The 21,697-nt window shown below is 43.8% G+C and overlaps 1 protein-coding gene across 3 annotated transcripts in view; it reads right to left on the bottom strand.

Annotated features, from left to right (window-relative positions):
- Positions 1 to 337: 337 nt before the first annotated feature.
- Positions 338 to 21,697, bottom strand: part of tshz1 (teashirt zinc finger homeobox 1) — a 31,741-nt gene continuing 10,381 nt past the window's right edge. For 2 of the 3 annotated variants that reach the window (XM_061289884.1, XM_061289883.1), the window contains exon 3: positions 338 to 5,091. In XM_061289884.1, coding sequence (XP_061145868.1) covers positions 1,547 to 5,091 — 3,545 coding nt within the window. In that variant the 3' untranslated portion in view covers positions 338 to 1,546. Of the gene's footprint in view, positions 5,092 to 17,094; positions 17,367 to 21,697 lie in introns of those variants that run through there. The other variant, XM_061289882.1, reaches the window with a different exon arrangement.

A 21,697-nucleotide genomic window follows, 5' to 3' on the forward strand; every position in this document is an offset into this window, starting at 1 on the left:
GTCTTCAGAGCAGGGCCTCCCGAAGGCCAGTCACAAGCCAAGCATGAGTTTCTGCAGCACAATCGGCACTCTTACTAGCATATCATTCTTGTCATCTTCATCATTACTATAGTCGGTGGTGGTATGATGTGGCTTTGCCATCAGTTATTTTTCTCTTAAATGTTGAAAAGAGAATTTGTGAAGAATTGTTCAAAATGGGGTGAAAAAATGTATTACACTGGGCTGGGAATGGATTTTGCTGTGATCGCTTTAATGTGCAGCAAAAAGGATGCTACAGAGCATTTTAATATACATTTGATGCACCATTATTACGAATGAATACACAACCACAAATGTATGACTGTTAACAACTGCTTTGGGGTTTATTTTACAATTGAGAAAGAAAAGAAACAATCTAACCGGTGCTAAAAACATTTCTTTGTTGTTTTTACAATATTGTTGATAAAACATTGAAATGTATAGTCATTGTGCATCGCTTATTTATTTTCCACATTATTTCATGCATCAAATCGGATGCAAGTAGAATTCAAATCATTTCTGTAAACCAAGCCAAAGAAGCTGAATTTGTATTTTAAAAAAAAGACACTTTGTAACTCTACAGCATATATCTATATACACAATTCATTTTTTGCTTTTTTTTAATTTTTTTTATCATTTTAGTATAAAATGACAATATAAAAGTTAGAGAATGCACACACTGTAAGATACAAAGACTCCAGGGTCATTTCAAATGATGTCTTATGGGAGTACTGACATTTCACTGGTAACCATTTACAACTGTTTTCTTTACAGCTGAAAGCAACACCGGTAAAAAGAGGCAAATTGGAAAAAAAAATCAAAACAACAAAACAAAAACAAACATAGTAAGTAAATTTAACAATTGGTGATACTTCACAATAAGGACTTTTTTTTTGTTATTTTAGCAAACTTGCATAAAATGGCGACCCTTGACTCACTGGAAGAAGCATTTCAGTTGTTCCAAGTGTTCATATAATCTTTTTTAATACAATAAAGCAGGCCATCTTCAAAACATTTCAATAACAGGAAACCATAATTACTTTTCTTTTTTTTACAAACGCAAAATTCAAACGTCTAAGGTGCTACTTCAGTCTTTCGGGGTGTCCTTAATTATTTTTGGTGTATACAATTAATTTTCATCTTCATGTCAAGTATAGTACAGATTTCCATTCTTCCAATGGATTTTTACTTTTCACCATTGACACAGTAGTTGTATTTTTGCCATAAGAATATTAAAATCATTTTGTTTAACCTTGATTCACTAAAGTACATGCACAGATCAGACAAACAGCATATAAATATCTTATGAAATAAGTGTTAAAAAAAAGTAAAGTTTGGCAAAACAAAAACAAATCAACATGGTCCAGTCAGGCAATCATTACAACAGAAAATAAGACTTTTTTTTTCTTTTTTTTTTCTGTTGGCTCATTTCGGCCCAGTGCAGTTAACTGTGAACAATGTTGTTTTAGTGCAATGAAATTCTGGTCAGTTCTATAGCCGTCAATGTCTCTTGTCATTGACACCCTTTTCAAACTGACTCCATTTTGTCTAGTTTCTCTAGTTTATCCAAAGCTGTAACAAACACCAGGTGGTCCTCGGGAGACTTGCCGTGGGTTTTACTGAGGTGCAACTTGACTGCGTGTTTGCTGACGAATGTCCGATTACAAAGTCTGCACTGGTACACGGAGCCAGTGTCGTCCTCTGGCGTAGTCAGGGCTGACAGGGAACTGCCGAATGTCATTTTGTCCGTGATCACCTTCGAGGCAGCCTGCTGCTCCCGTAGGTGTTCAGTTGACAGTTTGGACAGGTCCTTCAAGCTGAATCCCAAGTGAGACTCCAGGTGGCTGATATAGGAGGAGGGAGTTCTGAACTGGGAAGCGCAGTCACCACAGAGGAACACCGGCTGGCAAGAGTCCATGTTTTTGAGAAACTTGGTGCCACCGGTCCGTCTCAGCTGGTACTTGACATTGGCTAGCCAGTGGGATATGGTCGTCATCGAGAGGCCTGTGAACTTACAGATGTGGACCCTTTCCTGAGGGCCCAAGTCAGTCATAGCGTAGCGGCCTTCTGGGGTCTCCCGCAAGCTGGAGGCAAACTGTGCCTGTAGGATAAGGAGGTGCTGGGGATTCCAGTTGGACTGCCTCCCTTTTCTCTTCTGCACTGGGGAGAGATCGTCCAGAGCATCCTCAAATGCACTGCCGTCGGCATCTGATTTCTCTGAGATGGAGGAGGGTGTTGACGATTTGGGAGTCAGTCTCCCGGTGAGGTTCTTTACCATATCAGAGATGTCCATTAGAGCGTTCTCTCTCAAAGGAGAGGAAACTGTTTCCGGCATGCTAATAATAGGTTTGTTACCATTTACAACATTGTTGAGCGCACCACTGCTGTTGTTATTGTTAGTATTACTGTTACTGTTAGTGCTAGACTTGCTTCTACTCAGGTCTATGGGTTGGTCGTTGTTTTCATACAAAGCAAAGTGGTTGATGGGCTCAGCGGTTTTGCCCTGAGGTGTTGGGTTGAAGGCTGGCTTTTTATCCATCATGCTGTTACTGATTTTGTAAAGCATGGACAGTGGGTCTGCTGCTGGGCTTACTCCTTTGGAGGCCTTACCCAGGTGTGTGTTCATGATTGACTGGAGTGCACTGAGAGGATTGACAAAAGGACTTTCTGGTGAGTGATCGGTAATGATGCCGAGACTGTTGCCGTTAGTGACCGGCGACCGGCATGCCTCGAGGCCGTTCTTTGAGTTGTTGTAGACATCCACAAGGCTTTCTTTAGGCTCCTTCTTGCAGATAAGCTCGGATTCTGCACTGCCCGGGCTGGTACTTCTCACACCAGATGCTTTACCTGCAACTAGGTCATTTGGAGAGGCCAGTTGCTCTCTCTGCTCCCTCAGTGCGGGAGAGGGGGACTTAACCAACGAAGGAGGTCGAGCTCGCTCCGCGCTGACCATCTTCTCTTCCTTTTCTTTCTTTACAGCAGCAGCTTTCCCTGTCACTTTCTCCACCAGCTCCTCCATGGCAGTGACGTTGCTCCTGAGTAGAGTAGGAGAAGTAGGGCTCCGTGGCGAGTGGATGACTGAATTGGCGTCACTGGCGAGCCCTCGAAGCCCACTGTTAAAAATTGGCTGCATCTGGACACTCTGGATGGTGGGGGGCAGAACAGTAGTCGAGCTCTTCATGGCACCTTGCAACTGATAAGCTGCATGAATGCTCGGATATCCACCCCAAGTGGGAGTGCCTGTCTGGGCTTTGCTAATAGCGCTTGACACCGTGTTTTCAAGGGATTTAAGAATATCTAGACCTTCTTTCGGAGTTTCCTCCAGATCTTCTTCTCTAAGATATTTATATGATGTGGTGTCAGTCTCAACTTTCTCACCCGAGTCATCTCTCTCCTCCTTGATTTTCTTCTCAACTGGCTCCCCACTTTCAAATTTCTCGTCCTCACTCACTTCCTTCTTTTCCTCTGAGCCCGAGGAGAGGGCAGGGGAAACCGGCTGAGACTTAATACTACCAGGTACAGGGAGTCTGGTGGTAGTAGGCGGCAGTGGGATGGACTGAATCTTCTCTTCAACCACAGGATCAAACACCAGCTGTTTGCCTTTCTTGGATGCAGAATTTGTGACCTTCAAAAAGTGACCTGTGACCATCATGTGAGCAGTAAGCTGTTGCAGTGTATCATGCGAGCTACCACACTCCATGCATTTCAGGATCTGAGCTTTTCGTGCTTCGAACTGCCACGTATAGCTGGCCCCATTCTGGTAGCCATATCGGTTGTTTGCTGTTACATAAGGATTGGCTACTGATTTTGCATCTTTGCTAATGTCACCAAGTGATAAACCTCCTCCCCCACTACCGGCATGGACAGACTCTGGAGAGCAAGGGGAAATTATCGTATCGTGCATTGCTCGTTTTTTAGTGGAGGCGGGAACCAGTTTAGTTGCCAAGGCTGGCACTGGTTCTTTGAGAGGCACTTTTTGGTAATGCTTGGTCTTGATCATATGAACGCTGAGGTCCTGCAGAGATTCAAAGGAGTGGCCACAGTACATGCATTTCAGTACCTTCTGAGCATCCTCTTTGCCTTCCATTTCCATCAGGGAGCGTTTGCGGGGTTTGGACCAGCGCTTTCCCTGATCCTCCTCTTTGTCCTTGTTGTCATCTCGATAGTGGCCAGTCTCATTCATGTGGACTGTCAAACCAACCAGGGTGTCATAGGCCGCGCTGCAATCTTTACAGCGGAATTTGCTTGCACCAGTGAAGACAGAGCCATACAGCTTATTGTTTTGACGGTATAGCTGCACTGTGCTGAAAAGGCTAGGTTCGGGTAAAAGATGGTAGGGGGTCTGCTGAAGAGTCTTGGCAAGTGCTGCTTGGTGCCAGTCATAGGCCACACCACTGCCATTATTAGTCCCGCCACTGCTGCTCCCGCTGCTGCTGGTTGCATTGTGGGTGCTAACCGAGCTAGCCGCTGTGCCATTCGTGTGAACGGTTGTGGTGCTTGTGTGGCTAACAGTGGTGCTGGACCCCCTGCCGTTGTGAGCACTGGTGACTATGTTGACCCCATTGCTCTTGTTTGTGGTCGTTGTTGTTGTTGCTGTAGAAACCGGGGCAGAAGAGGCAGCTTCTGAATTGTTGAGGGTGCTGTTTATACTGCCAGCTGCAGCAGACTTGGATTTCATTAAATCCATTGTAATGCTGGACCAAGAGGCATCTGAAATGAGGTTTGCATAGACGGCTTTCATCTGAGCCAAACTATCTTGGAAAGATAGGCCATTGCTGGGCGAGAAGGGCAAGGTTGTACCTTCTTTCTCGTGACCATCCCGAGAGGAGGTACTTTTGAAATCTGTTAGTCTGTCACTGGCGTCACTAAGCGGGGACCCATAGCCAGCATCAGGGTTGGTGCCATTGCTGAGGGGAGAGTCTCTATAACTAGGTGGTTGGCCTCCTTCCACATCTTCCTCTTCCTCGTTGCACAAAAATTCAGTGTCCTGGCCGTCTAATGAGAGGCCGTCATCTTGGAGGTGCTCTTCCTCCTCTTGAGTGGGCGCCTTAAGTTCATCTTCGGGCATGTACGCTGTAGCACCGACAGAAGACAAAAATGGGAGAAAATTAATTATATGAATCAATTATATAATTGATATATATAAACCATTGACAGTCCATTAACACTAACAGTGAAAATAAAATGACACAAATCTAACAATGAAAAATGGAGCCTTTCTATTCTGGAATTGTACATCTGTGTCTATATATATATATGCATGCGTGACTTTATATTTCACACACATGTGGTTGTGAAAGCGTGTGGTGGAATAAGCCTCCGAGGGAAATATAAATCACTGCGCTTCTGACAGTTGTCCTTTTCCTACCCAACTCCCTATTCCTTCACACATGCCTCATGTTTCCCGGGAAATGACTGGCTGTTTGGCCTTGTTAGTCAGCTGCATGCTTGAATGTCCAACTCCCTTTTTTACTCTTTGTTTTTCTATTCTCTAAGCTTTATTGCCTCTCAATCATCCCGTGCTTGAAGTTCAACTCCTCAAATGTTAAGATTATGCAACTGATCTGGTGAGGGGGAAAAAAAAACACTAATTGGAAGGGATTGCAGCTTTTCCTAACCAAGTCACCCAAGCTAAAGGTCACTCCCATTTGAGATAATAAGCACAGAAACTGACAAAACATTGTTATTTGGAATCAAACTGCTCGTGATTGTTAAGAAGACGAGTACGGGGTAGATAGAAAATGCATTGTAAAAATGAACAAATATCGAAGCTCGAGGGCATGGGCAAGTGTGTGTAAGTGTGTGTGTTTGTGTGTGTGTCCGTACGCACATCCGCATACACACTGGGTAGAGAACACACTCCAAGCAAGCATACGCAAGAAAGACATTAGGTGGTTAGAGAACAACGTGAATGAAAAGTAGACACGGGGAATGAAGAACAAGTAAGGATGAGATGTTGGGTTTTCTCGGCGAGAAGGGGGGGAGTAAGTAGAAAGGTGAGGAAAAAAATAGAGAGAGTGAGAGAGGCAGGGTGACAGGAAAGACAGCCCCCTAGCTTCTTCCTTTATCTCCTTCCTGCATGGTGAGATGTGTGTCCTAGATGCCAGTATCAATATTTCCTGATGAAACAGATGTGCTGTCAGCTTCAAACGGCACGCTAACCTGTCATATCATAATCTAAGTGGACATAATACCTGATATATATACACTGGCACCATTTACTGCTGCCTGAGAGGAGATGGGTGGATGAGGTGGGGGAAGTGAGCAGCTGCACCGTGCACTGTGACTATGTGATGATGTGCATTTGAGCGCATCGGTTTGGGAATGCACGTTAGCCCGCACGCTCACCTTCACAATGCAGCGCACACTTAGCTGCTCTTACAGTGCAAACGCGACTCCGTCTAACCATTATATTGTCTATAAATCGAGAGTGTGCTGTGTGCTGCTGATACACCCTTCTCCAAATGAGCAATTTACCCCCCCCCCCTCTCCCCACCCCAATGCCTGACAGGATTTCAGTGAAATGAGAGCACTACAGGAGAACCTGGCTGCGCTTCAATCCCACTGACAGACTGAGACCGAGACAGTTCCTAAAACTCCTGAAAATCCCTAACACAGCAGATTAGCATTATGTGATGTACTCTCTACAACACATCTGCAGAGTGTCTCCGGTTAGGGTGACTTCCCGCGCCAACCTGCTTCCAGAGCATAAGGATGTCAATGCTTATCAGCCATTTAATATACAATGCATCCTGCAGAATGGCTAGCCATTCATCACCAGCCCCATTGTACAGTAGGAATAACCTAGCTGAGTCACTCACGACAGCTGCAGTCCAAAAATAGCTAAAACCCCAATAGTTGGAGATATAGAAATCACATTGTAGGAAAGAGAAAAATATGTGGATGAGTGACAAAACACAGACTGCAGTAAGGAGGGGCTTCGAGCGATGAGCAGGTCGCCAGGGAACCCTTTGACGATCCCTGTCAATCAATTTCTGTCCTGCCATGTTGTCATGGAAACAACAAAGAGGGAGCTATCAAAAGCACAGAGACAAAAGGGTGGCAGAGAGAGACATCTGTAAAAATCATAGGCAGTATCCAGATTGTTTTGCAAACCATAAATGTACATTAGTGATGAAACACAGTTAAAGTTAGCCTGAAATAAATGATCTCTGCCACGCCTTTGAAATGCTCATCTGGCAGGATGCTGAAATCCGAATTGGCAATGAGGAGGTAAAAATATTAAGAGCTACACATCAAACATGTACACATCAATCACGGCTACTCGAAGATGTGTGAATGTAACATGAGATCATATTAACCTCCTTCCTTTGCCCGCAACACCATCACCGTGAGTTTGTGTCCTGGACGCACATGCGTGATGTCACAGCAGTAGGAAAGGGCGGGCTACGGGTGGGCTAGGGCTGGCATCCCTTGCGGTTTAGGTTGCAGAGAGGGTGATAGCTGTGAGCAGGGCCATCTGCACGGGCACCAAAGCGCTTGTCACTTTTGCTTGGGAACGCGCCGCATTCAAGGAGACAGGCGGCAGCGTGGCCAGGAGAGTGCCACGACTCACTGTCACAAACTGCCGCCGTCAAGCCCCGCCACCAGCCACTCTCGCAACAACGGCAATGTATTAGCATCTCAGTGTATCACTCATCTACAGTGGGTAGTACGCGGCTAATAAGTGTAAAAGTGCAATATCAAAGATGGTAGATTTTAAGAAAGGTTGAGTAGTACCTTTAGATATTATAAAGGGGCCCCCTTGAAAAAAAATCGATTGACAAGCTTTAAATAGGTTCTCCCATCTCACACTACAAAATATTGGACAAAAGGTTAAACATGAGTAAGAGGCTACAAGAACAAAGTGTGAGTTTCCTCAACTACCTCATAAATTGTTATTCGAACTAAAATGGAAGAAAATTCTTCCCTTCTATGTTACAATATGATATATCAAAATTAAATGTGCCCTTGAAGTATGTGCTCTGCTATGTAAAAAAAAAAAAGTTATTCTTATTTCTTAAAGAGCAGAGCAGACCAGAGGAGATGCGGTCCAGCCGCACAGAGAGGACAGAGACACACAGTTGATTCTTTTTGGCAGTGAACGCCCTTCATCTCGTGTCAATACAAAATTGGGCTTCATTGTGACAACATGGTTGACCAAAGAAGAGATCATCTTTAAAACATTTTTCCCCAAACACAGTGACTTTTTTTATAACTTGATTTCTGTAAACGATACCAGATTGAATGCAAGCAGAGTACACGTCTGCAATTTGGCAAGGAGTGGAGCGGCAACACATCACTCCTTTTCAAAACTTTTCTATCTCTTTCCCACCCATCTGTTTCTTTTCCCCTCTGCTTTTTCTCTTCTTTGCAGCGAGTCGGCTTGGTTGTTAAATCAATAACACTCTCTGTCAGGCTCGCAGAGCTTCACCATTTGGCCGCTGTCAAAGCCAAACAAACCAGATAAGAAAGGCAGAAAGAGTGAAACAAGAGTGAAAAGAAAGAGATGAAACCAGTCAGCTTCTCTTCACTGGCCCCTTTTCTCCAACACCCCTTCTTCTATTTATTTGCACACATTTCTTTATTTATTTGATGTGCGTTTGGGAAGAGGGGGCAATCACAGCAGTCATTTGCAGCACTAATGTCCAATCACAGGCCCCTTCACTCATGTGATTTAGGCAGTGCAAGAGTGGGTTTGCGGAGAACAAGGCTGGCGGAGGTGGTTTGTTGTGTGGCGGCATGGGGGGGGGCGGGGGTGCAGGCCAGGGCCGTTTAGGGTGGCCCCTAATAGGAAACTGGCAGTCTTATTCCTTCCCCAGATTCTGTTTGTCACCCTGCTCTCCATTACGTGCCTCTCAACACTGATGGCTTTGGACAGGAGCTGATCAAAATGCCATCGCTTGACCTACACGCTGTGGCAGAATGAGACGCACACAGCGCGGAGAGAGTAGGGGGAGATGGGGTGAGATATAAAAAAAGAGAAAAAGAGGAGGAGTTTTGTATGGTAGAAGGGAGAGTGCAGCGGCGGGGAGGGTTGGAGGGGAGGGGTGATTGCTCTCGGACCTGGACATGAGGGCTGTAAATAAAATGACATTATTATTTCCTCTGTCCCGTCATGTAGAAAAGCCAATTATGGTAATGCTGCTGCCGGCGTGTCAGAGGGAATGTTGGGATGTGCTTCCCGTGAAGCGGCTAACATGAGAGCCATGGCCTGCTTGAGGAACACGGGACTAATTTTGACAGGCGATTGCAAAGAACCGGCAGAGGACAGAAAGACAAGGGGACCGGGTTATGCAGAACATAACAAAGCCCGAACCTAAACTTTTGTGTGATTCCCAACCACTGTTTGGGTGTCATGATCAGGTGTATTCAATTTCATATAATCTGGTCGAAAACCTCCTCTTTTTGTACCCCAAATTCTGTAGCTTTGTTCACTTATCTATGCCAGTGACATGTAGTTGACAGGAAAAACTCTTTCTTTGGCAGAAGGTACATATCACGAGTGCACCCACTTGTCATTTGTATACCAGAAGGATTAGTAAATTGAGTCAAACATGATTATCAATCATTATTATTTTTGTTTGTGGTGTGCATAAGATTTTGGTTTTATTTAAAATAATGAAAAAAGCACAATATTATACAAAATGTTAGAATGCAGAATTGTAAATACTTGACAGAATTTCCAGAGTTTTCCAAAATGTTGTTTACTGCTATGCATACGATACAAAAATTGTATAGTGAAAAGAATCAATGACGTGCACTGGTGATATGGATATGATATACGTAGCTGCACCAACCTCAGAGCAGTTTTCAAGCTAAAAGTTCACCTGAACATCTGATGGGTTGAATTATGCAAAGATGACAGCGAAAGAGCCGGATATTGAGGATGAAGGCGATCATTTACTCATTCGTTCTCATCTGATTGTAGGCTTCTCCGTGTATCCCGTGCCTCCAGTGTGCCATAGGGGGGCTCACCTTCAAGTAACACCTCTGGTACATTTCCCCTTTGACTCTCAACACCCCCCTCCTTTCTTGTTTAATACCATCAAGCTCTTCCGCTCCCCCAGACGTGCTCACATGCTCACATGAGCCTCCCCCCAAGTGGAATAATAGGAGCATATGGTCTAGGCAGCACCTACAGGGCCTTAAATAACTGCTGCAGCATTCCAACTCGATGTACCAATTTATCTCTCACCCCTCTCTCCAGCCCATTTCAAAACACCTCTAGCCTGAGTTGAGCTCAGCAGATAGTAGCAGATGGGACATGTTATTCTGCAGATACATAGGGCTGCATAATGGACCTAAGCAGAAAGTGGTGGGTGAATGCGAATAAGCGCTGTACAAACAGGACGACTGCAGAAATTCTGCATTACTTGCAGATATTTAGTCAAGCAGCGGTAACAACAGTTTGCACCGGTAACAACAGTTTGCTAATAGAACTGCGTGAAAGTCTCTTTCAGAAAGCAACAAAAAAAGCTTAAATGAAAATATCTCCCTGGGTGGCTCAGCTTCAATGTCTTCCCCAGCTGCCATAATAGTGCTATGGGAAAGTCCTCCATCAGCTACTTGCTCACCTTGAATAAACGCATCATGCCTAAATGTATCCATTGGAGCTTAATGCCAGGAATACATGACTGTAGGTCAAGCAGAAGAGGTCAGAGGTTAGACAGGTAGTCAGTGCTAAGCTTGTAGAGGTCACGCTCTCATGTAAATACATCAATATGTCCCACAGACGCCCTTCCACCTGACCTCTAAAAAGTGCGCTATGGATTAACGGTAGCTCTGTCTTTGTACATATGATTGTGTGTGTGTATATACAAGTGTGGAATCCGTGTCAGCCTGGTTAGCATGTGTGTTTATGTGTGTGTGAGAGAGAAAAGAAGTGTGAAAGGTACTGCTGTTTTATTTATAGAGTAAGCACTATTTATACCCAACTAAAAGATGGGTTTAGAGAAGCGGCTCTCAATTACAGAGGGCGCGTGCACACCAACACACATTCATGCATTGCTAGGAGTTGAATGAGGTAAGATTTTTTTTTTAAGTTTGTGATAAAAGTTGATTGACTAATGTTATTGATATCCAGTCTGCAGCCATGTTAAAATAAAATTAAGCATTGAAATAGTTTGTATGTGGCTGTGCTACTAGTCTTATTTTTGCTCAAATACTTCCACACACATGTTTTTGTAAGTTGTGAATGTGATATGAATAAAGTTGTTGTGAACACACATTTGTTGTACAAATACTACGACATAACTAGCGGCGATTGAAATGACCAAAGTGTGCGAGGCTAAGTATTATTGTAATCTCATTAACAACCATCTTTTTTTGTACTCATGACGCTGACGTTTGTAGATCGAATTGTCTATTTAACCAGACATTTGGTTGCTGTATAGGACAAGACCGACAGAAGACGGAAAACTCAAAAATCCTGCTCAATTAGAAAGCAAGATGCCAAAACGCATGATCGTTGATTAGTTAAATTCAAGCTTTTAACGTGGAGTAGTAAAGGCTGACTAATTGGTTCAACCACTAAAACACACACAGACACACACACAAATACACACACAAACACACGCGCACACACAGGTATGGCTGCACGAAACATTGGGTCTTTTTTTTTTTTAACAAGCATACCCTAACAACACATTCAGATATTGGCAATGCATATACTAAACAGCTGTATGTCAGTTGTGCAAGAGTTGTTGTTTTTTTTCTTCAGCCCACACTGACTGAGTGTTCTTCACGGAGTACGGGAGGGTTTAACATGCTGGGGATCAATACTGTGAACCAGCAGCAATCCATAGTAATTCATCTGGCTTTTTTTTACATGTTCATTCTCACTCACACTCACCATGTACAGAACCACAGAAGCGCAATACATAAATAAACACACCGGCATACCCATAAACACAGAAACGCAGTAACACACACCTGAATGTCTGAAACGATTGCAGTCTCTATGCAAACGCAGGTTCAATAAACCCGGGAGGAATTTATTTATTTTTATTGAGCATATCAGCCCATCCTGGTCTCTGCATAACAAGGCTTGTATAATTAAACCATAAATTTAAGGGTGCTTCTTTAATTACCACAGACAATGTCAGGAGGCAGCAGAGTAAACAAATGGCGTTGAAGTGAACTAAGGAAAAAAAAAAAAACACTATGACAGACCAATGGAGATATTCGATTCGGTGGGCTTGTTGTTGCCCTTGAAAAGAATGAATTTACTCTACTGTATGTGTAAAAGGAGCATGATATGTGTGTCCTCCTTCTTATTCCAAGACAGCTTTTGAGTAATGCAGGCTTTCGGCAAAGTGAAAGGAAGAATAACCAGTGAAATCTTATCACTGAGCGCATGCCTAAGCGCAAATCTGTATATCTGCATGGAGAGGGTGGGAGAATGTTTAAATGTGTGTATTCATCTCTCTTACGGATAATACCGTTAGTAGTATAATGTATTTGTGTGAGGTGCATGAATGGATGGATTTGCGTGCGTGTGTGCGTGCACAAAGGCACATCTCAGGTCAATGTCAACATGCAGGCCTGCTTCCCAGCAGCTCAGCTAATTACACAAGAGCCCCGAAGGCCACTTAGAACAGGTTAACTAATTAACAAACAGACTGATTGCAGATTAATTGAGAGGTGTTCCTAATCTCTCCCCCCCTAAACACAATGACAAATGCTAACTGATGCTAATTAGGTCGGTATGGAAGAGTGGATGTTGTATTTACAGTTGCAGTGGCTCATACGACTTGTAGCTTTAATACAGATAGCTTTCAAATCCATTCATCCATCTTCCATCTGTGCCTAAGGTCAAGGGTCTTGCAGCCTACCCCAACTGATTAAGAGGCCTGAGGCAGTGAACACCCTAAACTGGTCAGCAGCCAATCGCAGGTCACAATTAGACAAACAGCCATTCACAACTACGTCAATGTGTAGTGTTCAATTAACCGACCAGAAATGTTACCTGGAGAAAACCCATGCAGACAAGGGGGAGAACATGCAAACCCCACACACAAACCCAGAGCACGGATTTAAACCCACGACTTTCACATATCGAATAAATTGTGACAAATATAGAATAATTTATGATATTTCACAGAGTAACTTATTATCTTCAATCAGGAAATAAGGGTAATACAGTAACACAACCCCAAAACTACCTTGCTCACGAAGGTGTGCCAGTGACCTTTTGGTGTCCAATATGCCTGAGTTCATGTCTACTTCCTTGTATAGGTCATGAAATCTGAAACAGCCTCAACACAATGGGCAGATTTCCGCAGCAAATGGAAGCCAATAGGTCCCTCAGGGGACCCGATCCAGCACCCATCTGCGTGATGACTGCCAGTGGGATATACACACTGCTTTAACCCCCCCCCCAACACACACACTCTGTCTCGCTCTCTTTCTGACTCACTGTCTTTCTCTCTCTCTGTGGTCGGCTGGTTAGCACATCTGCCTCACAGTGTGGAGGTTGTGGGTTCGATTGCAGCTCCATCCTTCCTGCGTGGAGATTCCCCAGGAACTACGGCTTCCACCCACATCCCAAAAACATGCACGGTAGGCCAATTGAGCGCTCCAGATTTCCCGAAGGTGAGTGTGAATGGTTTGTTTATGTGTGCCCTGTGATTGGCTGGCAACCCTGATCAGGGTGTCCCCGTGCCTAATGACCGAAGTCAGCTGGGATAGGCTCCAGCACGCCTGTGACCCTCATGAGAAGGAGTTCAAAAAATGAATGGCTAAAAGGATTGACTGATTAGTTGGTTGATTGATTGATATCACTCTCACATATGCAGTGCACATGCAAAGACAGACACACGTGTATTTTAAGCTGCCCCACAATATATACACACTTTCACCTTTCAACCTCTGACCTCCATCAGCGCCAAAGTCAATAATCTTTGTCTATGCATTCCTTTCTGACTACCACCTGCATCTTTTGAAATCCCGCATCACCTGATTACACACACGGACAAGAAGCCAAACAGTACATAGTACAAACACATTTGCTAAGTACGCACGCACGCACACACGCACGCACGCACACACACACACAATCCATGACAAGACAACAGCCAGCAGCAGCTGCTTCCATCTCCTAGCAACGGCCAGCCTGATACATGACCCAATGATGGATAATTACCGTAAATCACCACAGCTCACACACTAACAGGGAGCTAGAGGTAGGAGAGCTGGGGAAAGAATGGAACACAAGGACATAGGAGGGAGGGAGGAGAGCAAACGGGCAGGGGGGGAGATCAGAAAGAGTGGGTCCAGACTGGTCGTGTGTGCACTAATGCATCTTGAATAGCTCAAATTCATTTGCTTTTTGAAGCACACATTCATTCTGTCTTTGGTGTGCTAATGCACTCCGTCATATACAGTTTTAACAAACACTCTAGCAAAGGGCCACGCAAAATAAATCCATGCATGACCACTACTGAAAACACATCAATACTAAGCAAAATGGGGAGGAAAAAAAAGGTCCACCTGCCGCTGCTCTAAGGGCATTATCGCTGTAATCTGAAACTGTAGGCCACGCCTCCTACTGAAGCTCAGTCGGACGATTCAGCTCTTTCATAAGCAGGCGCCAATCAAAAATGCAGACGGTGCATTGATACAAAATAAATTATCACAAAAACAGAATATTTTTCTTTTATTTGTGTAATTGGTCTACTTTTAAAAAAAAGTATTTACTTGATACACTTGATAGTTTGCTTTAATGTAACTGTATTTATATTTTCTAAACTAGATCATGCCTTTTTTTTGTAAATAGTGTTACTCTAAAGTTACAAACTTTGATAAAAAAAAATGCACGTGTTGTTTACTTCATTATCGCTCTTTGCCTCATTGCTTTGTCACTGTTTGTCATGTCCTCTTCTTAACCCCCCCACCCCCCACCCCCCACCCTCCCTGTACGAGTCCTGGCTTCTGCAGACATTTGATCTGGCTGCCTTGTGATAGATTGACAGGTAATGAGGAGGTTGAAGGAGTGACAGAGACAGGAGCAGGTGTTCAGCACAGTCTTTTTGGCCAGCGCTAAGCTGCCATGTCCTTCACTGCTACACCTCACGCGCCACTCTTCTTCCTTGCTCACTTACTGAATTCTTCCTCTCTTTTCCTGCCTTCTCCTCCCTTTCGCCATCCCTCTTTCTCTTCGTGAGCAAAGAGGACTATGCAATCCATCACACAATGACACGCTCGGACATGGACTGTCTTTATATGAAGGGAAAAAAAGAACAGCGATGTGGAAATAAATAGATAAATGAGCACTGAGTCCCATGGCGGAGGGAAAGTAGGACTGGTTCATTCAGACCGCTTCAAGGAGAGACTGATTTGTAGCATCCAGTGCAGAGGAATCTTTTTGTTTTAAATTGGTTGGATAAAAAAAACCAAACATCCGTTGTGCCCAATATTGTAGAAGAAATGACCAATGCAATGCACGCTCAGTATCTTAATCTCTGAACACATAAATGTGCAACTGAGGTCAGCAAGTTGACATTCATTTTCATATTTTAATATTATTTAGTTGGTATTCATAATAATGGTGCTTTGATCAATTGGCCAGTGATCACGAACGGATAATTTCCGTGGAAACGTAAATAATCATTTTATACGTCTCTGAGAGAATGGCGGGCACGAACCAAAAATCAGCATTCTTCTCTTTGAAATGATCTCAAACGATTTTTTGCGTACAGCTCTTGTATTGGATCTCAAGCGATTGTGCGGCTGTACATAATCAAGTGTTGTCTCAGTCGGAGCCCCCTCTACATCTGACCTGTTTCGGTCCTGCTGACTCTGCATTGCTTAGTGTCATAGCTCACCAACTAAGCATGCAGGTGGAGTACAGAAGACAATTTAGTGAGAGCACATTTCCGACAAAAAAAGAAGGGAAGGATAGATGGCATTGAAAAGGTCAAGCAAGGGAAAAATGTCTTTCCAAAGAGTAATTTCCTTCAACTTTGCAGCTCTGTATTTAAGTTTGCTTTAATTGCAAGTAAAATATCTAACTAACCACTGTAGCATGAATATACGTATCTTGAAGGCAGTAAAGGCGGCGCTTGTTCTGCTGTCAAAAGTGCAGACATTAGAATTAAAAACAACAACTCTTGGGCCTATAAATCCATCTCTCTGCTTTCCCACTAGCACTAAAGGGCGAGTCACCCTCCTACTAAATCAGCAGGCCAGAGGAGACGCCATGGTTAAAATGGGAAGCATTTGCATGTTTCTTCAAGCATTCCTAAGAGGTGAACAAGTAAGCAGTTATATCAACATTATAGTTCAAACACTTCAGATTGATGAAGAATGTTGATTATACTCAACGGGATGGATGCCGTGGAGTCGCTGTCATAAAAGACTCTTCTAAAGTTAAGTGGGAGTTTGTATATAAATGAAGATTTTATCGACATTTTCCTTTGAATCTGCATACCCACAAATGGATTTACTGTTGAAATCCAGCACCTGAGCAGCTCTCTTTCTTATTCATAGTTACATAAAAGTTGCATCACATGGACAGTCTTACAGACACTTTAATTATTAAAAAGAAAGCCAGGAAAAAGTGTGTAGAATTAAAGAAGAAGCCACCAAGCTTAAAATGAGCCTTCCCCGATTGTCACTGTTCTCAAACTGAACTTTCCATCAGAAAGAAAAAAAAAAGGAAAAAATGTCACCGATGGTATTCAAACACGCTTTGCCGTCATTTAATAACTCCAATAGCCACACATATGTGCACAAACCTGCACGCGGGCACACACACACGGACCAAACACACAGACACCCACAAATACGCACTTTTTAAGCCCTCGCTTGGCATCAGCTGTCACGCAACCTGTCTCGGAAAACTAAGCAGAGACAGACGCTGTCAACTTAGAGTGCCTCAAATGCCCACACTGAGAAAGGCAGAGGAGAAATCAGGCCTGTCTCCCGGTATAATTTGCACTAATCCTTCATGGGAGATAGTAAAGTCTATGGCATATCTGCCTAATAGCATCAGTCAGCGACAGGTTCTAATCTCATATTTAGACCCATTTCCATCACGGACTGACGACAAAAGCACCAGCACAGTGTGATTACCTTCTTCTCCTGCTTCTTCTTCTTTTACATTTCTGCATGACTTGACTTCTGATAATGGTGGAGCTTTGACAAAATAGAAGACGCAAAACTTCATCTCTTAGTGGAGGTGGGAAGAAAGTCATTCCAGGCAACTATAAAAACAGGTAGATTGAGGCAAAGGGAATCAAGTAGCTGGCTATCCACTGAGTATACCCCTGCTGGAGTCTGCACACACAATCACGCGAGTGCACATTTACATTCGCAAAACACGAGCGTATTTGCGTGCAAGCGCCACCACACAGCGCACACACACCTTTTCAGAGCATTTACAACCTGTGGTGTTTGTCCTGTTCTGCTGGCTCCTTTTACCACGTGCATTTGAATGCGGACTGGAGTGCATCCCTCTCTTTCAGACAGCACCATAAAAGAAGACACACACAATGAGGGCTCCTTTGAGTCGAGTGGGGCTGCCTGGGGGTAGGCAAGCACCTCCAAAACTGCCACAGTGCTTTAACTTGCGTCGCAATGAGGTGCTAAGCCTTTCTGAATAATAAGAGATTACTCATAAAGATGACGAACAGAGCAGAAACAAACTGCACAAATGCCCTTTAGTAGCCGGTTTTTCTACAACTGCGTGCGAGTGTGCGTGTGGGTTTGTGTGCGTGCGTGTGAGTGCGTCCGTGCGTGCGTGCGTCAGTCAGCCGAGAGAAGGGAGACAAAAGTAGGGGCAGTAGTGCAAGGATCCTAATGAAGCCGTAAATCAGAGTCCGATGAGAACAGACTCTGAAGGGAGATCACATCACTGGAGATCAATGCAGACAGCCGCACGCACACGCACGCACAAACACACACACACACACCAGGATGAAGATGAGAAGCAGCCAGACGCAAACACATGCCAGAACTGCCTAGCGAGGCCGACTTATGGACGTACAAGCGAGTACGTGTGCATAAACGCACGGAGACCAAAGCGCACGCTGTCATCTCCAAGCTATTAAACTGTGTCCATGCTGTCCCACTAGAACCCACCCATGGGTTGAGGAGGCCCACCTTTTTCGTTCAATCCAGCTCGTCGAAATCACATCGGCTGTGATATATGGTGCCATAACTCTGATAGCCACAATCAATCTCTGCTTTAAAGACACATCCATCTTCAGGAATGCTGATGGTGTGGGGAGGAATAGGAAGAGGAGAAGCAGGGGGAAAAGGGGTGCTCATTGTTTTGGGTTTTGGGGTCTTTATAGGTCATGTGGGATCCACTGAGTGATATCTGTCAGCTCACATTTGCCTTCAAGAGTAAGGCTCGTGAAAATAAAGGACAACGGTGTCTTCCAAAACCCAAACCACTCCACCAACATACAAAAAAAACTCCCGAAGTAATCAAAAGTAAAAATCTTCGTAGAAAAGCGCAAGCTGATATAATTGCAAATACTGTTAGCTCCCATAATTGTTATGGCAAGGTCCCATAATAGCTACGTACATATAAGTTGAGCACAGTACAGTACATTGAGTTTTGCATATTGCTGGCCCTTGGTGGAATCCTTGCAGCTCCAAAACCATCACTTGTCAGGAGACCCTCAAAAATGTTTAGATTGGTCAATAATTGGTAAAAAGAACATCCGCACATGTGGATTGACCAACCATCAGTGATACAATGTCAAATACTTTAAGTCTCTCGTTTCACTAGTAAACGCAAGACTTTCCTCTGCTCTGGACCAAAAGCTTTTCTTGGCCATTGTACGACTGAAACACTCAGCATTGGGACTCCCACACGACACACTACCTTGGGCTGTGTGTACAGAGGAGGGGGCGGGAAGGATTTAGTAGACTGAGATGGGAGAGTTGAAAGGGATGAACTATTCATGACCTCTAGGAAGGGTCACCACTCTGTGATACCGCCACTGAATATTGGCCACAGTGACATATAACGGCTTTTAACCCTCTTAGACAAAGAAAGGAAACATTTAGACTGTCAGGAAGGCTCCCTTCTGTTTTCTTCTTTTGGGGTTTTGCTTCCCTTCACTGGCTCCTTTTCTTCTTTTCTTACCACCTCATGCAGCCGAAAGTTGGATTTTTAATTATTGAACAAAGACTCTCACAGAATTTCTGCAGAAGCTCTCTAGGCTTTCTGTACTGTCTGCCAAGTATCAATCGATAGAAGAGTTACTGTTGCATTCTAATCTTATGTAGTTTTGTTGTTTTATGATTTTGATCTAAATTTACTGTAAGAAATGTGTGAATTCTGACCCAAGTGGCACGAAGAACCCGGAAGAGTGGAGTAACATCAAGTACAGGGGATGTAAAAGGTCTACACACCACTGTTCAAATGGCAGGTTTTTGTGATTTAAAAATGAGTCCAAACTCAATTTAAATCTAAAAGAAATACGGCCTAAACCTGTACAACTTAAATTTAAACACATGTGGATGTTTTTGTTTTACCAATTAGTGACTTAGTTAATGCCTTTGAAATTATTTTTCTACACTTCTCTGATTGATACCTTAAAAACAATAAGATGCTGTGGAAGTTTAGATGTGATCCAAGCCACATCCCCAGTTATGACGGTGCGAACTTGAATAACAACATTTCCTGTTTATTTTTACTTCTTCTCTGGAAATATTTCTTCCCAATCGAGTTGCAAAGTTTATTGTTCATAATAATGGTGGTGACAGTGTTGAAATGATTCACCAAGATCTCATTTTTATATGATCAAAAAATACCATTTGACTTGGCTTTTTATATTCACGCTATACTTGAGTAATCTCATGAGATCCAAAACATGTCTTAACACACACATTTGGTTCAGTTTTGATATTGTGAGATTAAATTTAAAAAAATAATGCTAATTCTTGTTGCTGGAGTTTCCAGTGGTGTGGAACTGAATTGCATTCATCATTGGTGAAATGAATTCCAAGACATTTTGCAGCATCTTTTTGACAATTGTAGCTGATGCAACAAGACAACAATCCAAAGGACACAATTAAATCAACAGGAAAATGGCTTCAGCAGAAGAAAATAACAGCTTCTTTAGAGACCAGTGTCCTGATATCAACGTGATTAATATACTGTAGTATCGTATCATGAGAGTGATTCACAAGCGATATTCCAAGAACATTGTGAAACTAAAGCAGTTTTGAAAGGGGAATGCCCTATATTCCAAAACTCAAAATTCCAACATTAAAGTGAGATGCTTTAATGGTTCTGGAACTGGCTCCGATGACGTTTACCCTGGCAAGGAATGACAATGTGGATGGATGAAGGGTGCGGATGAAAGGTGAGCCGGTGATGGATGGGAGGAAGTTCGAAAAAGTGCAAATGCACGGTGCTGAGACATTAACTCAAAAAGTTGTAGAGAGCATGCCGTAACTTTACAGAACTAACTTGCTATTGTAACTCTCGCTTTCAGACCCCTTTAGACCTCCAACGGAGGTTCGACCAGGCAGGAAAGCAGAAATCTCCGACTCTTTTGTGGCAGCTATGCAGAATGTCAATGTAAGCGAAGAATGTTAGAGGGAGAGTGTAACCAGAAGGCAGCCAATAAAAATGTCTTCAAGCCGACTCCTTGATTTAACTCCAACAATAAAGTGATGTATGTTATTGGGAGTAAATTATCAAATTGTTGCTGAAAAATCCAAACTGGTTTTCCAAAGTTAAATTATCCTCAATGTTTTTGGGTTTGGACTCACAGGCAATTTCTTATATAATTGTGGACTCACACTGTAGTCAATCAGGTACGCCCAGTTGTAATGAATACAGAGCGGACGGAACCATAACAGGGCCTTTTTTTAGCACCAGTCAAAGTGAACAGGGAGGGTTGAGGTAGTCGGTGGGAAGGGGGGAGAAAATGAGGAGAGTGAACGGCGGGGGTGGGCTGAGGGTGTAGAGATGAGGGAGGAAGGGAACAAGGGAGAGAGGGAGGGTTGAGTGTTGGAATGAACTCTCTCAGGCTTTGTGGTGCGCGTTTCCCAAGGCCCCTGCCTGGCCCCTTTGATAAATGACACATGTCATTCTGTCAGCTTGTGACACTGCAGCTGGGAGGCCCTGTGATGTATGGCTCTGCTGAAAAAGGAAATCAACTTTTTTCCCCCCTCTCGCTCTCTCCTTATCCCAATGTCTGTCTGCCTCTCTCGTCCCTTCTCCCTCTGCTCTCTCCCTCCTCCCCTCAGCCTGGGCTGAGTGCATGGCCTTTTTATATGAGGATTTAGGTTTCCCCTGGTCTAGTGAGCTCCCACCTCCTCTTTCTTCCTACTGCAATAGAGAGGCATACGCAAAGCCAGGTTGAGGTTAGTTCATTCTCAAAGCCACGCATGCACACACTGTGTTATTATCATCTTGTGCAAGGCTGAAACTTCAGGAAAGGACACTGTATTGGAGTTGAACACAGGAGTACACAGTTTCTTTCTTTCTCTCCGTGTGTGCGCGTGCGTGTGTGTGTGTGAGGGGTGGGGGGCACAGAATTCCAGTTAAGCAGGATGACTGGTGTCTCCCACTGGGTCATCTGTCATCCATGTGTTTGACTGGAGGATGAGCACATGCAGCTTAACTGTACACACACACACAAACACACGCACGCATGCACACACACATGCAGTCCCACAGGAACTGGGAATGAACTTTGAAAAGTAA

The sequence above is a fragment of the Syngnathus typhle genome, linkage group LG10, assembly GCF_033458585.1.
Source record: "Syngnathus typhle isolate RoL2023-S1 ecotype Sweden linkage group LG10, RoL_Styp_1.0, whole genome shotgun sequence".
Lineage (NCBI taxonomy): Eukaryota > Metazoa > Chordata > Actinopteri > Syngnathiformes > Syngnathidae > Syngnathus > Syngnathus typhle.